The sequence below is a fragment of the Lactuca saligna genome, chromosome 1 (genome assembly GCF_052625555.1).
Source record: "Lactuca saligna cultivar CGN05327 chromosome 1, ASM5262555v1, whole genome shotgun sequence".
Classification (NCBI taxonomy): domain Eukaryota; kingdom Viridiplantae; phylum Streptophyta; class Magnoliopsida; order Asterales; family Asteraceae; genus Lactuca; species Lactuca saligna.
Window position 1 is genome coordinate 87844225 of NC_136417.1, and position 24147 is coordinate 87868371.

At 30.1% G+C, this 24147-nt stretch overlaps 1 protein-coding gene, 2 long non-coding RNA genes and 2 other non-coding genes across 5 annotated transcripts; all 5 read left to right on the top strand.

Annotated features, from left to right (window-relative positions):
* Nucleotides 1–3149: 3149 nt before the first annotated feature.
* On the top strand, nucleotides 3150–3852 carry LOC145041035 (uncharacterized). The gene is made up of 2 exons (XR_013679927.1): nucleotides 3150–3250; nucleotides 3755–3852. It is a non-coding gene; the product is annotated as an uncharacterized LOC145041035 (long non-coding RNA).
* Nucleotides 3347–3433, top strand: LOC145028065 (small nucleolar RNA snoR116). Its single transcript, XR_013675821.1, has one exon. It is a non-coding gene; the product is annotated as a small nucleolar RNA snoR116 (small nucleolar RNA).
* Nucleotides 3853–7195: 3343 nt separating the features above from the next.
* On the top strand, nucleotides 7196–8503 carry LOC145009469 (uncharacterized). Its single transcript, XM_078968160.1, has one exon. The coding sequence runs from the start codon at nucleotides 7196–7198 to the stop codon at nucleotides 8501–8503; it is 1308 nt and encodes a 435-aa protein (XP_078824286.1).
* Nucleotides 8504–11005: 2502 nt separating this feature from the next.
* On the top strand, nucleotides 11006–11701 carry LOC145000036 (uncharacterized). The gene is made up of 2 exons (XR_013661094.1): nucleotides 11006–11098; nucleotides 11339–11701. It is a non-coding gene; the product is annotated as an uncharacterized LOC145000036 (long non-coding RNA).
* On the top strand, nucleotides 11196–11282 carry LOC145028064 (small nucleolar RNA snoR116). Its single transcript, XR_013675820.1, has one exon. It is a non-coding gene; the product is annotated as a small nucleolar RNA snoR116 (small nucleolar RNA).
* Nucleotides 11702–24147: the final 12446 nt, after the last annotated feature.

Consider the following 24147-nt stretch of genomic DNA (forward strand, 5'->3'; position numbering starts at 1 on the left):
AAAAGTATGTCTTTCCAGTATCCAAATTTAAAATGTGATATGTCCATGGATAGTCCTTCTTATATAGAACACAACATATATATTTTTTTTTAAATTTATTGTCTCAATCATACTTCATATTAAAGAGTTATGAAAGTTTAAAATTGAATGATTTTTTTTTTCTTTTTTTTTTTTTTCAGTAAAGAATAAAGATCATCCTTTAGAGGTAAAAAACTATGCCTTCCCATCATCCAAATTTGAGTAGGATATGTGCACTATATAATGAAAAAAACCATTCAAACGTAAAGTTATTAATGTTTAAAGCTAGAAAAACCACTAGATGTTCATAAACGTAATCTGCGAAAATCATCCTAGATTTTCTTGGTCAATAGGGATACTTTCGCAATAATCGATGTCCACAACAACGTTGTTTGGCAAAAAAATCACATATGACCAAGATTTTTGCAAATAACAATCTAAAAACACAAAAAAATCATATAGTTTATAGAGAAAATTACAAAAATGGTCCTTATGGTTTGCCAAAAATCACAAAGTTAGTCCCTGCTAATTTTTTTTGACGAACATGGTCCCTGTGGTTTCCAAAACTTGCATCAATGGCCCTTTTTGTTGACGTCGTTACTGTTCATCCGTTAGTGTAAGGGTATTTTGGTATTTTTTAAGTAGCAGGGACTGAGTTTGTGATTCTGGGTAAACCATTGGGACCATTTATGTATTCTTTTTCTATATTTTATGTTTATGAGTTTGTAACTTTTTCACCCATTTACTTTTTAAAATATCACTTTAAACCCTTCACTTTGAACTTTGAAAAATGTTACTTTCACCCCTCTATTTTCTAAATTTTCGTGTTTAACCCCGTATTATATATAATTTGTTTTTTATTAATAACTTTTGTTCGCTAACCTAAAAAAACTATTTTTACGTGTTTATTTTCATATATTTATCGGTATAATTCAAGGTGATTAACGTTTCGACTATAATTTAGAACTTTCTTTCGTTATTTTTTTTTTTTTTAAATTACATGTTTTTTTTTTTTATAAAATTGTCGGTTTAAATTCGAGCTTATTTTTCAACGTAGTTTTTTTTTTTTTTTTTTATTATTTACCTTTATGTACGTTTCCTACGTATGAGACGAGTAATATATAATAACTTTTGTTTGTTAATTTTAAAAAATATATTATATTCGAGATTGTCTATGTTTTGATGTATTTTGTATACACTTTGTGCTTAATTTTATATACATTCCTACGTATCATTTGGATCATATATAATAACTTTCGTTTGTTAGCTTAAAAAAATTGTAGTATATTCGAGTTTGTCTATGTTTCGATATAACTTTTGTTTCATGTTTTTTACGTATCAATATAGATTCGAGTTTGTCTATATTTCGACGTAATTTTTTTTATGTTCCGTGCTTATTTTTATGTACGTGTTTTTTTTCATTCATGTTTCTTTTATGTCGAAATGCAACTTTTATGATTATAATCACCAAAATTCAACTTACAAAATTCAAGCTTATAATTACGCTTTTATCTATTATATGTGAACAAACTTATACGTAGAAACATACATAAAATAAGCACCAAAACGTTTTGCGAAACATATTTTTTTAACGTTTTCGTGCTTTATTTTCTGTACGTTTCCTACTTATGATTAGGATCACATATTATATATTTTTTATTATTTAAACTTTCGTTTGTTAACTTAAAAAAATCTTACTTATTTTTAGGCACATGCTGATATAAATTTGAGTTTTTCTTTTTCTTTATTTTTTATGTTTTGATTTAATTTTTTTTTGTACGTTTTGGTGCTTATTTTATGTATGTTCTTACGTATAAGTTTGTTCCCATATAATAGATAAAAGCGTAATTATAACTTTGAATTTTGTAAGTTGAATTTTGGTGATTATAGTCATAAAAGTTGCATTTCGACATAAAAAAAAAACATGAATGAAAAAAACACGTACATAAAAATAAGCACGAAACATAAAAAAAAAAAATACGTCGAAATATAGACGAACTCGAATCTATATTGATACGTAAAAAACATGAAACAAAAGTTAGGTCGAAACATAGACAAACTCGAATATACTACATTTTTTTAAGCTAACAAACGAAAGTTATTATATATGACCCGAATGATACGTAGGAATGTATATAAAATTAAGCACAAAATGTATAAAAAATACATCAACACATAGACAATCTCGAATATAATATATTTTTTAAAATTAACAAACGAAAGTTATTATATATGACTCGTCTTATATGTAGGAAACGTACATAAAGTTAAAAAAAAACTACGTCGAAAAATAAGCTCAAATTTAAACCGACAATTTTATAAAAAAAAAACATGTAACTTTAAAAAAAATAACGAAAGAAAATTCTAAATTATAATCGAAACGTTCATCAACTTGAATTATACCGACAAATATATGAAAATAAACACGTAAAAATAGTTTTTGAGGTTAGCGAACAAAAGCTATTAATAAAAAACAAATTATATATAATACAGGGTTAAACACGAAAATTTAGAAAATAGAGGGGTGAAAGTAACATTTTTCAAAGTTCAAAGTGAAGGGTTCAAAGTGATATTTTAAAAAGTGAATGGGTGGAAAAGTCACAAACTCATAAACATAAAATATAGAAAAAAATACATATATGGTCCCTATGGTTTACCCATAGTCACAAACTCAGTCCTTGGTACTTGAAAAGACCAAAATACCCTTACACTAACGGATGAACAATAACGACGTCAGCAAAAAGGGCCATTGATGCAAGTTTTGGAAATCACAGGGACCATGTTCGTAAAAAAAAAATAGCAGAGACTGATTTTGTGACTTTTGGCAAACCATAGGGACCATTTTTGTAATTTTGTCTAGTTTATAAATTAGTTATAACGTGCCAAACATAATTTTCATCTTAATTTATTCTTAATTCCGATTAATAAACCATCCCAAAATGAAGCATAGATTGTAAACTCCAAATTAAAATGCTATAAATTTAAATTTGATAAATTTGGATTATAAAAACCCAATCACAAATTGAAAAAGAAAATAATTGTGGTGAGGCCCAATATATTGTATACCGGACTAAACTGGCATTAAGAGGCTTAGCAAGAATTCTGTAGATGGGCTTGTGTACATTTGGAACTAGGGTTTCATTAGTTTCTATATAACTACGTTCTTCAAGCAGCTTCATCATCAAAATTACTCCTCTTTTCAGTTAACGTCTGCAAGGAATCAGCTTCTGAGGTAGATTCATGGCTCTGTGTTCTTCTCGTTTTACCAATTCACGAATCTGTTTTGTATTTTTGAGCATGTGTTTTTTCCTTTTCTAATCGCTGATCAAGGCGATGATGACGAAAATAAACATACCATCAAACTCTGAAAGCTTTACGCTTTTCTTTGATGATTATACAACATTCAACTGAGCCTACGATTCCGTTTTCAAAATCTCGTATTGATTTCATTAATTCATATTTTTTTTGAAGTTTAATTGCATTTATTCGGTAATAATGGCATGAAAGGCAACAAATTAGAGTCTCTGATGTGCTTTTTGGTAGTGTATTCAGTGCTGTACGTTGCCGATAGCAATATGTAACTGAGATTCTGGCATTTGTCTGTTTTACAAGGCTTATGCATTCAGATGTTCTTACATCTTTATGTATTTATATATTTTATCCTATAAAGTTCTTTTGTTGATTAAAATGCGATTTATGGCAACATTTTAGAGTCGCTAATGCGCTTTTTCTGTAGTGTTTTTAGTGCTGAACGTTTGCCTAAATGAATCGGAGCAGACTGGTTTGTGTCTCGAGTGTTATTGTTTGCTTGTGCAACCAGATGTTTCTACAATTCTATTAGACAATTTAATTTGTAAGGTATATAAATAAATAAACGATTTCATGGTATGAAATTCCAAAAAAGCCATTCATTGAAAGTATAAAATAAAGTATTTGGTAACGATTTGCATAAATAAAAAATATAGGTTATTTTAACTCTTTGAGAGATCATTGGTTGTCTGATTTAACAAATTAGACAAATATAAATCTATAAAGTGTAGTGACTAGAACTATCGATTTAATTTCATGAATTAAAATGAACATTTTATAAACTTCATTGCAGACAAATATAAATTTATAGATTAAAGTGACTAGATTATTTGCATATATATTATAAAGGGATTAGTGCTTATAAAATGAACACTTTTATAAGAACTTAATTAGTTATTGATTCTAAAAATAGTTACATTTGTTTGAAAGAAATTTTTAAGTTGTTCTTTTCATCCATAAGAAATTTTTCGACACTCTTTTGACCAAAACCATAATTCGACAATGACTTCTTAACTGATCCGTTATTAATGTTTCCACTTATTGGCTTCTTATAAAACTTCTTTAACATATTATTTGAGCAGGCAACAACTTTGTCATCTGAATTTATCAATAAACATTCTTTGGTCTCATCAGCTTCACCATTAGAACAAGCTTCCTTCCCATTAGTTTGTGCTATTTTGGCCAAAGGACCTCGAAAGTTCATTTTGTTATTTTACTCTGTAATCTCTTTCACCTGAGACTCGTGAGCTTTCAAAATGTTGTAGAGATTCGTCTATGAGTATGTGTTGAAGTTCTCCTGAGTCTTTATCATCAAACATATATTCTTCTATTCCCTATTCAGCCCTAGAATGAAAGTAATGTTGAACTTGAGAGTAGTATAGGCAACACCATACCTAGTACACTTGTAAATGAGCTCACTGAATCGATCGTAATAGGCTTCGATAAATTCATTCTCCTTTTGTTTGAAGTCAGCTAACTCCGATAAGCATTGAGTTACCTAGCTTTTATTAGTACGATCATTCCCTTGGAATTTTTCCTTGAGTGTGTTCCAGATATCTTATGTAGTCTCGCAACCTTGAATGTAGCTGTACACGACTAGTGGCAAAACTCCACGTAATTCACAAAGACATCTCTTTTCATTATCTTTTCTCTTGTTAGCATGAACAATCATATCTTTAGCTTCACCTGTTGTACCTAATACTTGAAGACGATCGTCACGATATAGACCTTTTGTCAATCAATCTCCATAAATCCTCATCGATCCCGTTAAAGTAATCTTCCATACGATCTGCCCACTCACCGATCGTAATATTTCAGAAGCAACATTGGAGTTTTTTTTGGAAGATCCAAGCATATTTGAATAGTTCACCATTGTGTTAACATTCAAATTCACCATTGTATCGAGGTGAAAAGAGGAAAAACCTGAAGAGAAAGAAATTGGATACAAAACGATTGATTAACGATCTCAGAATCGTTAAATCACAAGGATCAATCGAAGAATTATGTTTTTACTTATGGAAAGATTGAACTAGAACAAAAGATTCAATAAAATGATAACACAAACGAGATTCTTCAATTGATATGTCGATCCTTCTTTGATACCAATGCAAAAGATGTTTAATCAATTTTAAATGAAAATCAGAGCACAAATTGAACATAATATGTAAATAAGATCATGTTTCGGCTTGATTTATCCAAATTGGTACAATTACACATGTAGAGAGAGAAAGTACAATGCATGCAATGACAAAAGTTACATCTGACTCATGTACCTATTATAATAGGGTGCTCAATGAATGCATGATGTATACTAGGACTTCGACATTAACAACGAACCTAAAAAAGCGCCTAGTAAAATATATACACTATCAAAGTCTTGTTGACCTTCAACATTAACATAACATTCACTATTAAGATAAATACCTAAGCTTCGATATTTCATAACAAATATGACTCTACAATCCATTAGGACCTCACCTCAAAACAAGATCTACAACACTAAGTACATTAAGTCTTTAATATAGCCAACATTTATGCATGGGATCAAGAACACTCAAACTAAGAGCTTTTTCTCACTTAATCAAAAGTCCGTGACCACAAGAGTGTCATAATAAAGCTCTGAAGTTACCCAAAATCCAAGAGCATCCATGAAGGGACCAAAATCAACCAATTATGACCATAAACATGAATCTCAAAAGAAAAAGGTCAAGGTGCAAACTATATAATCAAAATCAACCAATTATCATTACTTATTATTACATACAACAAATAAAAAACATAAATTAGAAATATATAACAACTTTTGAAATATTCCAAATATCTTCTTATGAAAAGTTGGCTTCGTCACGTTAGATTTAGTATGGCTCTTTACTCGCATCCAAAGTTACATCTTCATCTTCATTCGACAATTCATTGTTGATATTGTGATAAATTTTGTTGAAGATCTTCACCTCTTTTTTCAAAATCCTTAAACTTATCATTCACTTCTTCTTTTGTTCGGTATGTTCTACGACTTAATTTGTAGTGAACATATTTGTCAAAACGGAACCAAAGCAATCTATACATCAAATGTAAGAGACTAATGACAATAACATTATCCTTGATGATAACCAAGATCGAACGATTGTGATCTCTTCGTCTAAAGTCCATGGAAGGGGATCATTTGTTGTCATTTCAAGTTGTATAATTGAATAACCACTACAAGTCTGTTTGTTTTGTTTATTACTAAGTTTAGTACGAGGTAATCTCCGACTCGGTCAACAGTCATACCATTGGTTTCATTAAAATTTAGTCTCTTACTTTTCGGGCTCTTACCTAATCATCTAAAAAATATTACTGACCGAGTAAAGTAAACTGGAAGATTATAGCACTTTCACTTATTTTCTACTCCCTCCGTCCCATTTTTATTGTCCACAGACAAAAAACACAAAGTTTAAGAAAACAATAATTACTGATTACTTTAATAAGTAAAATGACATTTATACCCTTTTTTTTAAATCTTACATTACTTTCTTTTAAAATTCTAGATTTTTAATTACTCTATATACAATAAAAACTTTGCAGTAAAATATTTACTCAACAAAAGTAATATTCCTATTTTAAAATTTTTGTTTTTTTTTTGGTAAACAAATGGAGGTAAAAGTACCGCCATGTTTTAATGTCAAAATGATCTAAATTTTTTACTATTCCGTATAAGAATTTTAATCGTCAACTTTTTTTCAATCACTTTTAAATTTCATATTCTTATGGTGGCAAATATGCCGCCATAACTACGTACATAACAATAAATTTGGCTGTATTTATTTGCATCTAACAGTTCCTAATACACCATATTCAACTTTATTCTCATTTCACACTTAAATTTCATATGGAGCATTCCACAAATCCACTCACTAAAAAAAACACTACCATTGCACAACGTCAAGCTATATTCCAAGTCTTATTGCAAGAAAGTTTGGATGGACGATTAAAGAAAGGTTCCGCAAGTGAAGTAGCTTCACTATTCTCGGTTTCTAAACGGACCGTTAGTCGTATTTGGCGTCAAGGTAAAAATCAAGTTGACCAAGGATTACCGGTTGATTTATCTTCAAACATGTCAATGGTTGTCGGGCGGAAAAGGATACAAATAAATTTGAATCAAGTTTCAGAAATTCCGTTACGTCGTCGATCCAATATACGATCTCTTGCAAAATCTTTAAATGTTTCAAAATCAACTATGCATAGACGGATTAAGGAAGGTGTGCTTCGACCGCATACAAATGCCATCAAGCCGACTCTAACTCATGAGAATAAAAGAGCAAGGTTAGAATTTTGTTTATCAAAGATTACGTTGTCATCATTATTTAGTCCACTTCCTACATTCTATGATATGTTTAACGTTGTCCATATTGATGAGAAATGGTTTTACATGTCAAAACCATCAAAACGTTACTATCTAGTCCCCGGTGAGGATGAACCATTAAGAACATGCAAAAGCAAAAAATTTATCACAAAGGTTATGTTTCTAGCGGCGGTAGCAAGACCGAGATTTGATTCATCGGGCAACGAAGTTTTTTCGGGAAAAATAGGTATCTATCCATTTACAACATTGGAACCCGCTAAACGTTCAAGCAAAAACCGTGTTGCGGGAACATTGGAGACAAAGCCTATTCTATCGGTAAACAAAGAGATAACAAAGTCATGGTTGATAGAAAAAGTTCTACCGGATATTAGAGCTAAATGGCCGCGAGGTCATACGGGTCCCATATTTATTCAACAAGACAACGCAAAGCCCCATGTTGATGTTAATGATAGCGAGTTTCTTGAAGCGGCATCTCGAGATGGGTTTGATATTCGACTTTGTTTTCAGCCCCCAAATAGCCCGGATTTGAATGTGTTAGACCTTGGATTTTTTCGGGCAATACAATCACTTCAAGAACAAGAGGCTTTGCGTACAATTGATGAATTGGTTGATGCGGTTCAAACATCTTTTGAAAGAATGCAATCGCAACAACTTAACAATGTTTTTTTAACTCTACAAACATGCATGAAAGAGATCATGAAGATTCAAGGTGGCAACAACTATCATGTACCGCATATTGGTAAAAATAGGTTAGAACGACAAGATAACTTGCCACTCCAAATTGAGTGTGATCAGAGTTTAATAGATGATGCTATAATGTTTTTGAACCATTAAAAAATTGCTTATCAAAAGTTTTTGTAAAAAACACTTCACTGTGTTTTGATTTTGTTGTAATGAAAACGTAAAGATATTTCTCTTTTGGAATTGAAGCTCACTAAGTTATTGCCACTTTATCTTTTGTTTTCGTAAAGTACATATTATAATTTATTCTTATTTTCCTTCTCAAAAATTAGAATATTAAAGATATGATAGATGACTCAAATAAAGGGTAAAATTGTAAAAGTGCACATTTATTTTTAGCAATGACAATAATTTTGGGACAACTAGAAATAGGAAGGTAGACAATAAAAATGGGACGGAGGGAGTATTATATAATTATCCCTTTTTACCCTTCTTTAAGTCAGGGGCGGAGCCAGGATTTTGAAATAAGGGGGGCTTACATTATAATCAAAGGCGGTATACAAGCACAAAAACTAGAAGACCGAAACTAAAACTTCAAAACAATCCCAAAGAAATACCCAATCTTTTCTCTTCTTTTCTAGATTGGTTCTTGGTAATAAGATCATTAGACTTAGGGTATATTCATCAAAAACAATATAGCAAGCTAGTAGCTCACCATGATCTTGAAAAAGCTCCCATGTTTGACAAACCAAAATAACAATTGAAAAATAAGTTTTGTCAAACAACTAATTATTTTAGGAAATCATTAGCTAAAAAACAAAATAAAAATAAAAACATAAGATAGTAAATTAACAATCAATAAGTGTATTTTTGTTAAATTCTAATAGACCTAGTGATAATTATCTTTCGATTTGATTGTTTTACAACTTGAAATTGTTTCTTGAGACTTATCTCAACTTGTTAAATCATAAGATCTATTTTACAAATGATAAATAATTATTCAACACAATAAAGAAACAAAACCAATACACAAAACTAATACAAATAAAATGATAACGATAAAAGTAAAGTAGTGCTAGGAGGTTACCTTTTGTTTCCAATAAAAATCACAAAGAATATGTTCTTGATTTTTTCTCCTTAACCATACAACAACAACGGCGCCAACAATTTTACTATAGCAAAAAAGGTTGAAATAATTTAGAATAAGAGATATTGATCTCTTCTTCTCTGTGGCAAAAAGAAGAAAATTTTATTTCTTCCTTTTTTTTATATGCAAACAGAAGCGAAAGTGGCAAAAATTTACAGCAAACTTGAAAAGAATTGATTTATTGATACGTAGATAGTGAGCGGCCGCTACGATATGCCTATGCCTGGTAATTATTTAGGGTTTTAAAGTTTATAGGATTTGAGTTATGAAGATATAAATTAATAACGAACTTGTTTTTTTGGTTTTGTTTAAAAAGTAAATTAGTCTCAAATGAAGTTTACGTGTTCCAAAATTTTAGAGATTATATTGATGTTATTGTTATATTACTAGCTACTTAATAGAAAAAAAATGAGTGGCAGTTAAAACTTAAAAAATAATGGGAGGGGCTTTTAGGGTTTAGTGATCTCATATGGGCTTTGAATGGACAAGATGCAGTACATAAATTAAGAGATTAGGGGGGGGGGGGGGGGGGGGGGTGGGGTGGGGTGGGGTGGCTTAACACCCGCATGTCCCCCTGTTGTCTCCGCCATTGCTTTAAGTTGTTATTATTAGACAAATTAAATATAATTGTTAATATATTACTCTGTTACATGTACGTTTATGAAAAATATAAATATTAAATATATTTTAACAATTTCTATTACCTGTTTAGGTGTTTAATGTTTTAGCTTATAAACAAGGTCAATGCATATTATTCTATAATAAGAATATAATTTTTTTAATGTTATTATTTCATATAAAATATATGTTAAATAAGTAAACAAGTATGTGAACCCATTTATAAACTTATTAGAAGTTTATGAATAATAAGAAATTATTATGAAATATAACGTTTTATATGTTAGTTATGTGACATTGCATAATAGTGTCATGAGACTTATTAGGATGGTTCTAACTTCTAATATTGATTTTGGAATAGTGACTTAGTTATGAACTTTTAAGAAATTTATGAATAATGAAAAAATATTATCAAATTTAACGATTTATATATTAATTATGTGACATTACGTAGTAGTTTTGATGCTCATAATTTGTAGTTATAATTATGCGATGTTTATTGTTTTTTTTATCAATGCACTAGTTGGTATATTATATTATTTTAAATATAAGGTAAAAATGATTATTTTTAACATTCATCACAGCCAGTCAAACGTATAATTAAATAATATGGTTTTGATCAAATGTTATTCAATAAACTCTAGACTTATGCATGTGATTCTGTCCCATTAGACTCAATGAACAACTATCAACTTCTTCTAAATCGATTATAAGAGATAAAAACAAATATTATCAATTTCTCGTAAGAACTAAATCGATTATAAGAGAAAATATTTAAAAAACTCTTTTATAGTTTTCCCTAAAATGTTAAAAAAACAAATAACTAAAACCGAAAAAGAAAATAAATGTGGACCGGCCCAATAAATTGTATAGTGGAAGTGGAACTAGGTTTCATTAGTTTGTATATAACTACGTCTTCAAGCAGCATCTAAATCAACATCGTTCCTTCTTCCGTTAACACTTGCAATGAATTGGCTTCTGAGGTTAGATTCATTGCTCTATATTCTTCTCGTTTTACCAATTCACGAATCTATTTTGTATGTTTCAACATGTGTTTTTTCCTTTTCTAATCGCTGATCAAGGCAATGATGACGAAAACAAACATACCATCAAACTCTGAAAGCTTTACGCTTTTCTTTGATGATTATACAACATTCAACTGAGCCTAAGATTCCGTTTTCAAAATCTCGTATTAATTTCATTAATTCATATTTTTTTTGAAGTTCAATTGGATTTATTCGGTAATGATCGGATGAAAGGCAACAAATTAGAGTCTCTGATGTGCTTTTTGGTAGTGTATTCAGTGCTGTACGTTGCCGATAACAATATGTAACTGAGATTCTGGCATATGTCTGTTTTACAAGGCTTATGCATTCAGATGTTCTTACATCTTTATGTATTTATATATTTTATCCTATAAAGTTCTTTTGTTGATTAAAATGCGATTTATGGCAACATTTTAGAGTCGCTAATGCGCTTATTCTGTAGCGTTTTTAGTGCTGAACGTTTGCCTAAATGAATCGGAGCAGACTGGTTTGTGTCTCAAGTGTTATTGTTTGCTTGTGCAACCAGATGTTTCTACAATTCTATTAGATAATTCAATTTATAAGGTACATAATTAAATAAACGATTTCATGTTATGAAGTTTGAACAAAACCCATTCATTGGAAGCCAAAAAAATCTATTTGGTAAATATTAGTGATTTGCATAAAAAAATATAAGGTATTTAAGCTCTTCGAGGGATCATTGGTTGTCTGATTTAACAAATCAGACAAATATAAATCTATAAATTGAAGTGACTAGAACTATCGATTTAATTCCATGAAATAAAATTAACACTTTTATAGGTAACTTTATTAATTATTGATTGTAAAAGTAGTTATATTTGTTTTAAAGAAAATTATAATTTTTTGTTTTTCTCTTAAGGACCGATAGATGTTAAGGTTTGTTTAGTGGTCAAGGTTTGCTTAGGGTAAATCCATTCAAAATAAGTTTCATATGAACTAATTTAAACACATAAGCTTAAAGAAATCTGAAAATTTTCAACTTTACTATAAAAGAATCAAGACAGTTTATAAACATCTTTTTTCTTAAGCCTTTTTGGTATATTGTTAGGGATGTCTTGTTTGATATATATAAGCGTGCTGGGGTTTCCGCTAAAAAAGATGCACATGTTAATTTCTTGATTGACCCGACAGAAGAAAGGTCAAACCTCAGACCGGTTGATGGGGTATCCCCTCTCGTGGGCCTGAGGGCTGGGGATTTTACGGTGCGGTTCAGTTTTTGTTGGTTTTTACGAGACTAGAAACCGCACCGCACCGAGTATTTTCGGTTTTTGCAAAACTAAAAACCACGGTGTTGTTGGTTTGCGGTTCGGTTTTTACTCACCCCTAAGGTTTGATAAAATGTTGATGTATTTATTCTCCTTATCAAATGCAAAATACTAACATTATGAAATTATATCAGAAGTGAATATAGAACAATAAAATCAAATTACAACTAAAATTATAAATTTCACTCTTAATATTTTGTTCAAAAAATCATTTTTGCTCTTCATTGCCAACAAATCATCATAACATAATCTAAGTAACAAAATCTTCAAGGCTTGGATCCACAAAGCTGTAATTGATTATACAAGTGTGTAGTTCCATGCATATTATGCTTAATAGTTTCCTACAATAGTTGCATATGGACTTATCAACTCCATTGATATTTTACTTTTTAAAATGAGTCCAAAGTGCATAAGTAAATGTTCTTTTTGGTTGTGGTGGTTGTTGATCTTGATTATCACTACAATAAATATTTTAAAAAAATTAAAGATCTATAATCACACAAAGTAAGAGTTACAATGCATTAAATAGAAATTAAGTCAATCAAATATTATCAAATATTAGATGATATTCACTTATAGTGGAAAGGAACAATCAAAATCAAACCAACCATGCATGTATTTTTACTATTTTAAACAAACCTTGACATCGCCAACTAGTGGACAAGAATTAAACAAGCAATGGAAGGTAAGAGTCAAACTTTTATGTAGCAATAATGTAGTAATTTTTTTAAATTCGAATAAACCATTAATGGATCGAAACAAATCTGAAAGTGTCAATTCTGTATTTCTGTTGATTCCAGTAAAAAACAATGGTTATCGATCCCTCTCAGAAAAATAATGCCTTCAATGCTGCTATTTCTTTCAACTGGATCTTTTCGATCAAAGTAAAAACAATGTTTAGGAACAAGCTAATAATTTTGTAGATTCTAGGACATGAATGAAAGTGATTAATTAAAACATATTTTAAAAAATAGATTAATCAAAATTTGTTCAAACAAATTCTTGTGTTAAATCAATTTCAATCAGACAGTCCTTACTTAAAATTGATTGCTTTTGAGTAGAAATAGAAAAAAAAAAAACAATTTCAAATCAACCATTCAATGTATTAAACCAATTTCAAACCAAAGAACAATAAACTCAAATTACAATGAAATGTACCTGAGGGGCATTCTGTGATGGAACCTCCATAAGAATTGATTTCAAAATCCAAACGCCCACAACGAGACCACTTGAAGTTCTATGATCAGAAAGGAGAAGTTAGGGTTTTTTGAATGAAAGGTTTTAAAGATGGTCAAACACTCAAACCACCGGTCTTGCAGTTTTGCTAAGTGAAGGTCCCCGTTTTTGTTGCAGATTGCTAACCTATACAATACCCTAACCCATGCCTTGGTAACTTAAGGTAACATTTAATAAAATTGATTTTTGATATATATATATATATATATATATATATATATATATATATATATATATATATATATATATATATATATATATATATATATCGGGTCTTAAATGGAGCGGATAGTAGTATACCCGTCCCCCCTCCATCCCCGCTTCGGGTAATCAGGTCTCCACCGGTAACGGGGAATCCCTGATCCGCTTGCATCACTAGTAGGTAGTAATTGGCACTCGGTGTTGCTTTGATGGTGTTGGAATCTACGAGTGTGGCTAGGTTTTGCAAATGTAACCAATAAAATACATGTGAATGGTGGTGTCGATAGAGAAAGAAAACATAGTAGGTGTTGGTGTAGGCGGTGTTTAATGATGATGGCGGTGGTGGTGTTTAATGGTAGTGTATGTGATGGTTCTCAATGGTAGTGGTGGGTTAGGGTAGTGGCCACCATCGGTGGTGTTGACAGGTGATGGTGTCTAAAATTGATCGACGATCGGTGGCGGAACTATGATGGCGATGGTTGTTTGAAGCACAAAGATAAAGATGGAGGTGATAGGGAAGAGAGAAAGAGAGAGTGGGTTGTCTTCAAGACATAAGAGGGCAAAAATATAACTTCATATATGTTTAACTAGAAATTTTAAGAAAGTTAATCAAAAGAATTGCAGTGAGAAAAATTTAAAACTAGAACTTTTAAGAAAGTTAATCAAAAGAATTGACAAATTTAAAACAATAAGGGTCACTGTGTGCAATGTTTGCACCGTAGGACCATCTATGTAAAAACTATTTTGTAAGGACTAATTTAGGGACAAACTGAAAAGTTTAAGGACCATTTATAAAAATTTGTAATGTATGTAAAACATAAAATAAAGTGTAATAAGAAAACTCTTTGATTTAATCTTTTTTTTTTTGGTTTCTAGTCATTACTACCAATTTACCACTTGCTTTTTGAACATTCTTTAAAAAGAATTTTTATCTATCATGTCGTTACTTTTACATATGAAACTTACTACAGTAACCATTAATTTTTTTTTTCTCAAAAGATAATATATATCCTACATGTGCATAATTCAAATGATTATTTCCATCACAATTTCAAAGATATATATATATATATATATATATATATATATATATATATATATATATATATATATATATATATATATATATATATATATATATATATATATATATATATAGTTTCAGGTTCATTTGAAACCATTCTAATTTTGTGAGACCGTCAGATCAAATCTAAAAATAATTTTAAAATGCAAAATAAATGGAAAAATCCAAAAATACTTTTTTTAAATATTATTTTCGGAACTAGAATTAATTAAAAAAAATTAAGAATAAATAAAAATAAATTCCATTTTTTTTAAAAATACGTGAAAATATTCTAATAGAATATTACACTGACATATTCTACAAAATAATTTTAAAATGCAAAATAAATTGAAAAATCCAAAAATTCTTTTTTTTAATATTATTTTCGGAACTTGAATTAACTAAAAAAATAAAAAAAAAATAAAAAAATAAAAAAAATGCGTCTCACGGTCTCATAAAATTAGGCCGTCTCGCATGAACCTAACCCTATATATATATATATATATATATATATATATATATATATATATATATATATATATATATATATATATAGGGTTAGGATTAAATGTGAATGCTATATATTCTGTGAATGTATGGCAAGTTTTGAACCACTAGATTAGATCTATATATGGCTAAGATTTCATGGTGTACCATAGTTACATTGGAACACAACACACATAAACATTTCTATTTAATAAATAAAATCAGAAATAATAATTATATGGGCATAAGTTACATTTTGATTAATTCTTAATTAGGAAGTTAAGTGAATTAAGGAAAACATAATTATTTTAATTAAAAAGTATATTCAGTTATCAAAATCAACTTTAATTCTCTAGATATCTAAGATATGTTAACACGAATCATACAAAAAATACCGTTTATATATGTGTAAAACATTAGGTTTTTTTTAGAATACGGCTTTAACACGTTGAATTATGTGTTCCGGATCATTTTCTCATATATATATATATATATATATATATATATATACACACTACATTCTTTATTTAATATACATCACTCTTGAAAAAATATTATATAAAAATATAAAAATATAATATGTATTACATTCTTATATATATATATATATATATATATATATATATATATATATATATATATATATATATATATATAGGGTTAGGTTCATGTGAGACGACCTAATTTTGTGAGACCGTGAGACGCATTTTTTTTATTTTTTTTTATTTTTTTTAGTTAATTCAAGTTCTGAAAATAATATTTAATTTTTTTTTTGTATTTTTACATTTATTTTGCATTTTAAAATTAGTTTTTAGAATGTGTACAGTGTAATATTCTATTAGAATATTTCACATATTTTTCAAAAAAACGAGATTTTTAAAATTTTTTTTTTAGTTAATTCAAGTTCCGAAAATAATATTTAAAAAAAGAATTTTTAGATTTTTCCTTTTATTTTTCATTTTAAAATTATTTTTTAGAATATGTACAATGTAATATTCTATTAAAATATTTCACGTGTTTTTAAAAAAAACGGGATTTTTTTATTTATTTTTATTTTTTTTAGTTAATTCAAATTCGGAAAATAATATTAGATTTTTTTTTTGATTTTTCCATTTATTTTGCATTTTAAAATTATTTTTAGATTTGGTCTCACGGTCTCACAAAATTAGAATGATCTCAAATGAACATGAACCTATATATATATATATATATATATATATATATATATATATATATATATATATATATATATATATATATATATATATATATATATATATAATATTGTTCGTTGTTAAAGAAAATCATATTTATTAATACTTTATTGTGCAATATATTCTTCATGTTCCATATATATATATATATATATATATATATATATATATATATATATATATATATATATATATATATATATATATATATATAAATGGGAAAAGTGAATATACCCTTAAGGATATATAAACTTAGGTACCCAAACTCACAATACTATATTGTTTTGTATCATATGTGTACATTGTAATTATCTAATGTTCTTATAATTCAAATTCTAACTTGATTTACTTATAAGATTTTTATAAATTTCACATTTATCTTCCTCTTACATAATTTTCATTTTAAACTCTAATATACATAGCCTAATAGGCGTTCGGCAAAAAAAAGTAATATAAGAGGAAAACAATAGTGAAATTTCGAAAAATCTTCAAAGTAAATCAAGTTAAGGTTGAAGTTTAATAACATTATAATGAATATATCAAACAAAACAACTAATTATAGTGAGTTTGGGTACCTAAGCTTATATACCCTTAAGGGTATATTGACTTTTCCATATATATATATATATATATATATATATATATATATATATATATATATATATATATATATATATATATATATATATATATATATATACTAGTGGTGTACCCGCGCAAAGCGGCGACGACGAATAGTTTATTTGGATGATAAGTTTCTTTTACTAAAATGTTATATTACAAGGTTAGGAAAGTACATGTCTAAACCAATAGAGCCCAATTTTGATGGTATTTGTGAAAAGATATCCACATCAAATAACCCATAAAAATAAATGGTTCTAGGCGGCGCAAATATGAACCGTGTTAGCGAATCAAAAAGAATAGTATGATTATATAAGAATATATAAAATACGATAGTGTGTAAAAATTCATGACCGATTAAACATTATTAATGACGCAAAACTTCTTTATATACCATATTTGTTGTATAGGCTTTATTACATTTGAACTTTTTGTTAGGCTTCGCTAAAAAAAAGTTATTGTTATATGATACCTCTCTGGAAAATGCAACATAAAGTTGGCCATCCGAGAATATTGGATCTGGAAGATAAATACATACGTTTGAAGTTGTTTGCCTTTGAGTTTTATTGATTGTCATCACAAAGATAATCTAAATAGGAAATTGTTATCTCTTTCATCTTGAATAGGAACAATGTGATGTGTCATCTTTTTTAAAAATTTGGATGTTAATAACCCTAAATCATTTAGTTTGAGGAGGGAATAGAGGGTATGATCTTGCTCTTGTTAGGCTAAGCCTAAATCGTTTGGAACTTTGAAGACAGTCTAAACAAATGGATGGAAATTAGAAGTAAGGTCCGATCATATTAAAGTGGATCAATAGACGAAGAAATATGAACTGCTCTATCTACTGCAAGTATTCTTTCTTTGACCACAACATCTCTAGTTTTGCAGTTGGTTACTCCCGAATTCAAGTAATTTTAGACTGATTGCCTTTTTCTTCGACCTGATTTCTCCCCCTTCTAGATCTGGGATTTCAACATCTTCCCATTTTAAGACCTTTAATATAAATTTACACATTTAGTTTTAACTAAAAGAAAGAAGAAAGAGAGAAACAATGTAACGAAGGTGGATTATAGCTACATGTTGTTTGCATAAGATTATACATTTACATGCAGACTTGCATCAAATTTCATGAACTAAGGCCAAAAAACATGCTCATTTTAAGTCTTAAAAAACATTTTATTATTTTTATGTCAAAATACATTTTGGAAAAAATAAGCTCTCCGCTCTTGCTTTTTACTTTCAAAAGGTGAGAAAATATGTAGAACTAAGTTAAGATAGACAAAGCTTCAAAATTATCAAATTGCAAGATGAAATTGCACTCTTGGAAAATCAACATTCGGTTTTCCGGTGTCATAGTCTTCATTTTATGCAAATCAACTAAAAGTGCAAATGACAAAACAACCCAATTAAGGGTGATTTTATTAAATTATGCAACTCAAATGTAAATGCATTGCTATAAATGCTAAAAACTACCCATATATGATTCTTTCTAATAAATTTCTAGAAATCAAACGAAAGTATTTTGCTCTAAATGGAAAACAACTGCCCCTACATGGTAGTGTTAATAAATTTATGCAAGTAAAATGAAAGTTTATTGCTACAAATAGATAGAACAATTCATATTTGGTCAATTAATGATTTTATGCAAATCAAAATCAAAGCACGCACTTGATGACAAAAATTTACAAAAATCAAGAATTAAATAAATAACTCAAAAGCCTTACCAACACCTGAAGGGATATGAAACATGAGTAAGTGGGGATGCTTTATCTTTTTTGCTTCTTCCTAGAAAACGTCTCCATTCGCACGACAATCATGTGAACTAAACTTGTCCTGTATAAAAATATAGCAAAATAAAAATAAACAAATAAATTATTTAAACGTGTGATTTACCAACAATAAAAACATAATAACTAACAAACTTTTGACAATATTGATATGTGAACTATCACATATTTCAGTTTTATCTCTAACTGTCAAAAGAACCTTCAACCATGCTAACCTTTTTTTTTTTTTTTTTTTTTTTTTTTTTTTTTTTTTTTTATGTTTCTTTAGGTCTGTTCACATGAAACCCTACCGAAAACAGAAAACCAAAAAGGTCAGGTTACATATTTTTGTTATAAAATTAAGATATAATCTATGGTTAAGCTTTGAAACTGGGTTCTAGATTTCTTTATTTGCCTCGATGCTTGTGTTAACCCTTCAAAGTTCAATTTCATTATATCACAAGGGGTTTACATCATCTAACCAGATTACTCCTTCCAATTCTGTTTGTAAACCTGACATATCATCATATTGGAGCAAATTATATATTTAAAAGAACGATATTGTTACCTCTCATAAACAATATACATTGCCAGTGTAATTCCAAGGACTTTTAAGTCAAAAAACATCAAGCTCCCATAGAGACTGAGCATATCAAACAACAAACATTTTGTAAAAGTATGTCGTATTTTTTTCTAAGTGTAAATTATGATGAAATCAATTTTTAGCATATCAAAAACCAATTTGAGTTTTCCTGGCCCTCAAATGACTACATATGCAGCACGATACTGGTCAAACAAGGGTATACAAAGATTTTCACTGATTTGGAACAATCTGAGACATAAAACCAATTCTCGGTTAAACAGGGTACCTGATATGGGCATATTTAGTTATAAAATTCATGCATTATCTTAATACTTTATGTTGATTTTGTCTCATTTAATGAACAAAAGGTGCTTAATTAGATTAAATATTTCATTTTCAGCAACAAATACATGCTCGAAAGGAAAATGAAGCGGAACTAGCGATTGGACGCATGGATCTTGGATTTTGAAGAAAGAAGGATGTTGCTGGACAGCTTGACCCCTCGTCAGTGTTTTGGCCATATCTCATGAACCGTAACTCTGATTGATGAGATTCAAAATGTTCTGAAAACTAGACACAATTTCGAACGACTTTCGTGTTTTAAGAAAATGCTGATTCCAAACGTACTCGGCGAGTAGGGCCGATTACTCGCCGAGTTGGTCAGAAGTTTCGCGATTCTGGACGCGCTGACTTGCCGCACACGGGTTTTAAGTGATGGACTCGCCGAGTAGGTCAATGGACTCGCCGAGTAGCCCATGTTTTGCGAAAATCTATATAAAGGGACTTTCAGATCGATACCCTAGGAGAGAGATGAACCCTTGGAGGCCAATTGTCGACTAAAGGTGCTGCTAGAGCGTGGGAAGCAAGGGAATCAACCCTACATTCAATTTTAAGGAGAATCAAGTCAAAATCAAGTTTACTCTTACCTAATCTCTTGTTTGAACTATGTTTTTACCAATTGATTTCGTTTTTGTGCTTGTTTCCATTGTAATGATGAGCTAAAAACTCATAACTTCTGTTTAGGTAGATGAATTTGTGAACATGGATTGATTATTTGATTAGGATTAATTTTAATTGGTGATTATGTTTTATTAAGCTTGTTAAAGAACCTTATGTGTTAACAATAACTATTCTTCTGTTAATAAATCAGTAATTAAGTTGTATGAGCATCTCTTAGTTGCTAATTTCATATGATTTACGTGACCACATAGTTGTATGTCTAGGAATAACGAATGTGAAACTAGAATTAACTTGAAGATAGGTAAGTTAATGTGTGAGCTTGTGTGATACACCATCAACAAGAGGTTAATTGAATCACCAATTTGATTAGCTAATTACAAGTCTTTTTAAACCCGAATCAACAAACTAGGAAATTCATTAATTTAGACAACTGGCCATTGCTTGAATTAATATGTTTTCTAAGGATTAGCTATAACGAATGTGAATCTAATCACTTTAGTCGGTAACCAATGAAGAATTAATCCGATACATTGAAATCATCCATGGGAACAAATGAGTCGAACCTAAACAGAAGTCCTCTTTATTATTGAATTTAGTTGATTTTTATTTGCTTAGCTCTTAGTTTCTTAGTTTAAGTTTTAGTTAATTGTTTAAGTTTCTAGTCTTGCAAAACTAGAGAAAACTCCCTTTCTATTACTTGTTTTATTTAGATAATATTAGCATCTATTTTAATTGTTTACCGTTCCCTGTGTTCGATACCCTACTTACCTGAACTAAACTGCTAATCGATAGGTACACTGCCTTTCGTGTGTTTGTCTTTGTGTTTAAGTTAGTAGGATTAAAACTAGTTGGTTTTACACACATCAAGTTTTTGGCGCCGTTGCCGGGGAACGGTTCTAAATAGTTAATTTTATTTGCTAATTGTTATTATTATTTTTTTTTGTTGATTAATTTTTTTTTATTTAGTTTATTTTTATTTTTATTTATTATGTATTTTCCGAATCTCGATGCTTTTGATGCTTTTCTTGAGGAAGTAGTACAGGAAATTGAGCAAGAAGATGAGGAGTGTAGATGGGATGAAGATTTGAAGAAATTTGATAGATGGTTAGATAACATCTTGCCCAACACACAAGAACAATCTGAGTCACAAGAGCTAGAGTTAAAAGATGAAGAATTTAATCCAGAAAGAGATTTGGAGGAACTAGAAAGATTGCTAGCAGAGGGGTCAGATGAAGAACAAGAAAAACCTGAGTTGCAGGAACCAAGTTGTTGTTTGACCATTACCACGACGTGGTCCCCTGTTCTTCCGGTTTGTGTTTCGAAGCGTGGGGTGACGACTCCAACTTTGGAGAAAGTTCTAAGGCACGATCCATTTTTGATTAGTATCCAACTGGTTCCAACCCTTGTCAACATTCTTGGGTTTTATGAATTCAATCTCATTTGGCCAATTTTTGAAGCAACGAGCCAAATTTTACACATTGGTCAAAAGAAAATATTTAATGCAATGGATGGATGGGCATCAAATTTATTAGATGTTTATTAAGTTGGGAGTCCAGCTAAAGACTCGCACAAAAAGAAGCGCTTGCGGGAGGCAACCCGTCATTAGAGTTTTCTTTTCTTTTTCTTTCTAAACTTCTAGTTTATTAGGGTAATTTAGGATTTTAATTTTGATGTTTGTTTTCCTTTTTCTATTACTTGTGTGCTTCAACTCAGCAAGTCTACATACTTACTCGACGAGTCGCTCATTCTTCTTACTTTTGAGCTGAAGATTTGATGACATTTGATATGGGCATTGGTTCTATTCTTTGAAGATCATTTTCCTAGCATTTCCAAGAGTCTTTCTCTTATATTTTGGAGCTATCAATCACACGAGACGCATGACACCCAAGGCATGGATGAGCTGTTCCCATGTCTAAAGTCAGCTGAAGATGGAGCTTTAAACGAAAAGGTTCAACCTTGCAACTACTATCCCAGGGGAGTTTGTTCCAATTCCCTTTTTATTTTATTGTTCTTTATCATGCATAATATGCAATGGGGACATTGCATAAATTAAGTGTGGGGTAGGGGGTTGGTTAAATTAGTTAAAATTTAAGTTAAATTTCGAAAATCTTGAAATTTTAGTTACTTTTGAAATTTTTGCATAAAATTTGCTAGGATTAATATAGAAAATTTTGGTAAAGCAATTAGGGATCATGCTAGTGTTATATTTGATGATTGCATGAAAGCCCAAATATTTAGTTAAGCCTATATACGTTCTAGTGCATTTGTGGCTTCCTTATTCCAGTGAAATCATGGGACAAAAACACGACCTCGCTTAGTTTGAAGGATGCAATATGTTTAGCATCGTGTACCAGAAATGTATCCAGGAAAATTATTATCGTTAACCAATAAAGGTTGAAGTTGAGCGCCCCTGCTTAAGCATGTAGGGATTTGAGTGAAAAAAAGTGAGGAACATGTAAAAAAAAGAGAGAATTACAAGAAAAAGTTTGAAGAATTTTTGGAGCATCAAAGTTAAGTATGAAATTAGAAGATCGAAAATTCCGAAGAAATTCAAAAGGTTGAAGATACCAAAAATCAAACAAAAAGGTGGTGAATTCAAAGAAATTAAAGATCAAATGTCAAAGAAGTGAAGAATTCCAAAGAGCTCCAATGTGGTATCACAAATTGTAATTGTCTAGATTATGTATGCTTGGGTTGCTCAACCAAAAATACCTTGAGGTTAAGAGGTTTTCTGAGGATGGATTCGGAGGGATGCATAAAATGAGCATTGTTCGGAAAAAGTGGGCGAATGTTTATGAGGATTGTGAGTATTTGGAGTATGGGGGGTTCTTTAGGAAAAATTTTAGACACAAATGCATGCGTTGCGGTCTTGGCATAATGGCTGGGTTCGATTGGGATTGTTTTATATGATTCTAATGTGTTAAAATTCAGTTTTGCTTGGGGGCAAGCAAAAGTCAAGTGTGGGGTATTTTGATATGAGCATATTTAGTTATAAAATTCATGCATTATCTTAATACTTTATGTTGATTTTGTCTCATTTAATGAACAAAAGGTGCTTAATTAGATTAAATATTTCATTTTCAGCAACAAATACATGCTCGAAAGGAAAATGAAGCGGAACTAGCGATTGGACGCATGGATCTTGGATTTTGAAGAAAGAAGGATGTTGCTGGACAGCTTGACCCCTCGTCAGTGTTTTGGCCATATCTCATGAACCGTAACTCTGATTGATGAGATTCAAAATGTTCTGAAAACTAGACACAATTTCGAACGACTTTCGTGTTTTAAGAAAATGCTGATTCCAAACGTACTCGGCGAGTAGGGCCGATTACTCGCCGAGTTGGTCAGAAGTTTCGCGATTCTGGACGCGCTGACTTGCCGCACACGGGTTTTAAGTGATGGACTCGCCGAGTAGGTCAATGGACTCGCCGAGTAGCCCATGTTTTGCGAAAATCTATATAAAGGGACTTTCAGATCGATACCCTAGGAGAGAGATGAACCCTTGGAGGCCAATTGTCGACTAAAGGTGCTGCTAGAGCGTGGGAAGCAAGGGAATCAACCCTACAT

Excerpts from the sequence above, each read along its gene's own strand:
- LOC145009469 (XM_078968160.1), top strand. The coding sequence starts at position 7,196 with ATGGAGCATTCCACAAATCCACTCACTAAAAAAAACACTACCATTGCA.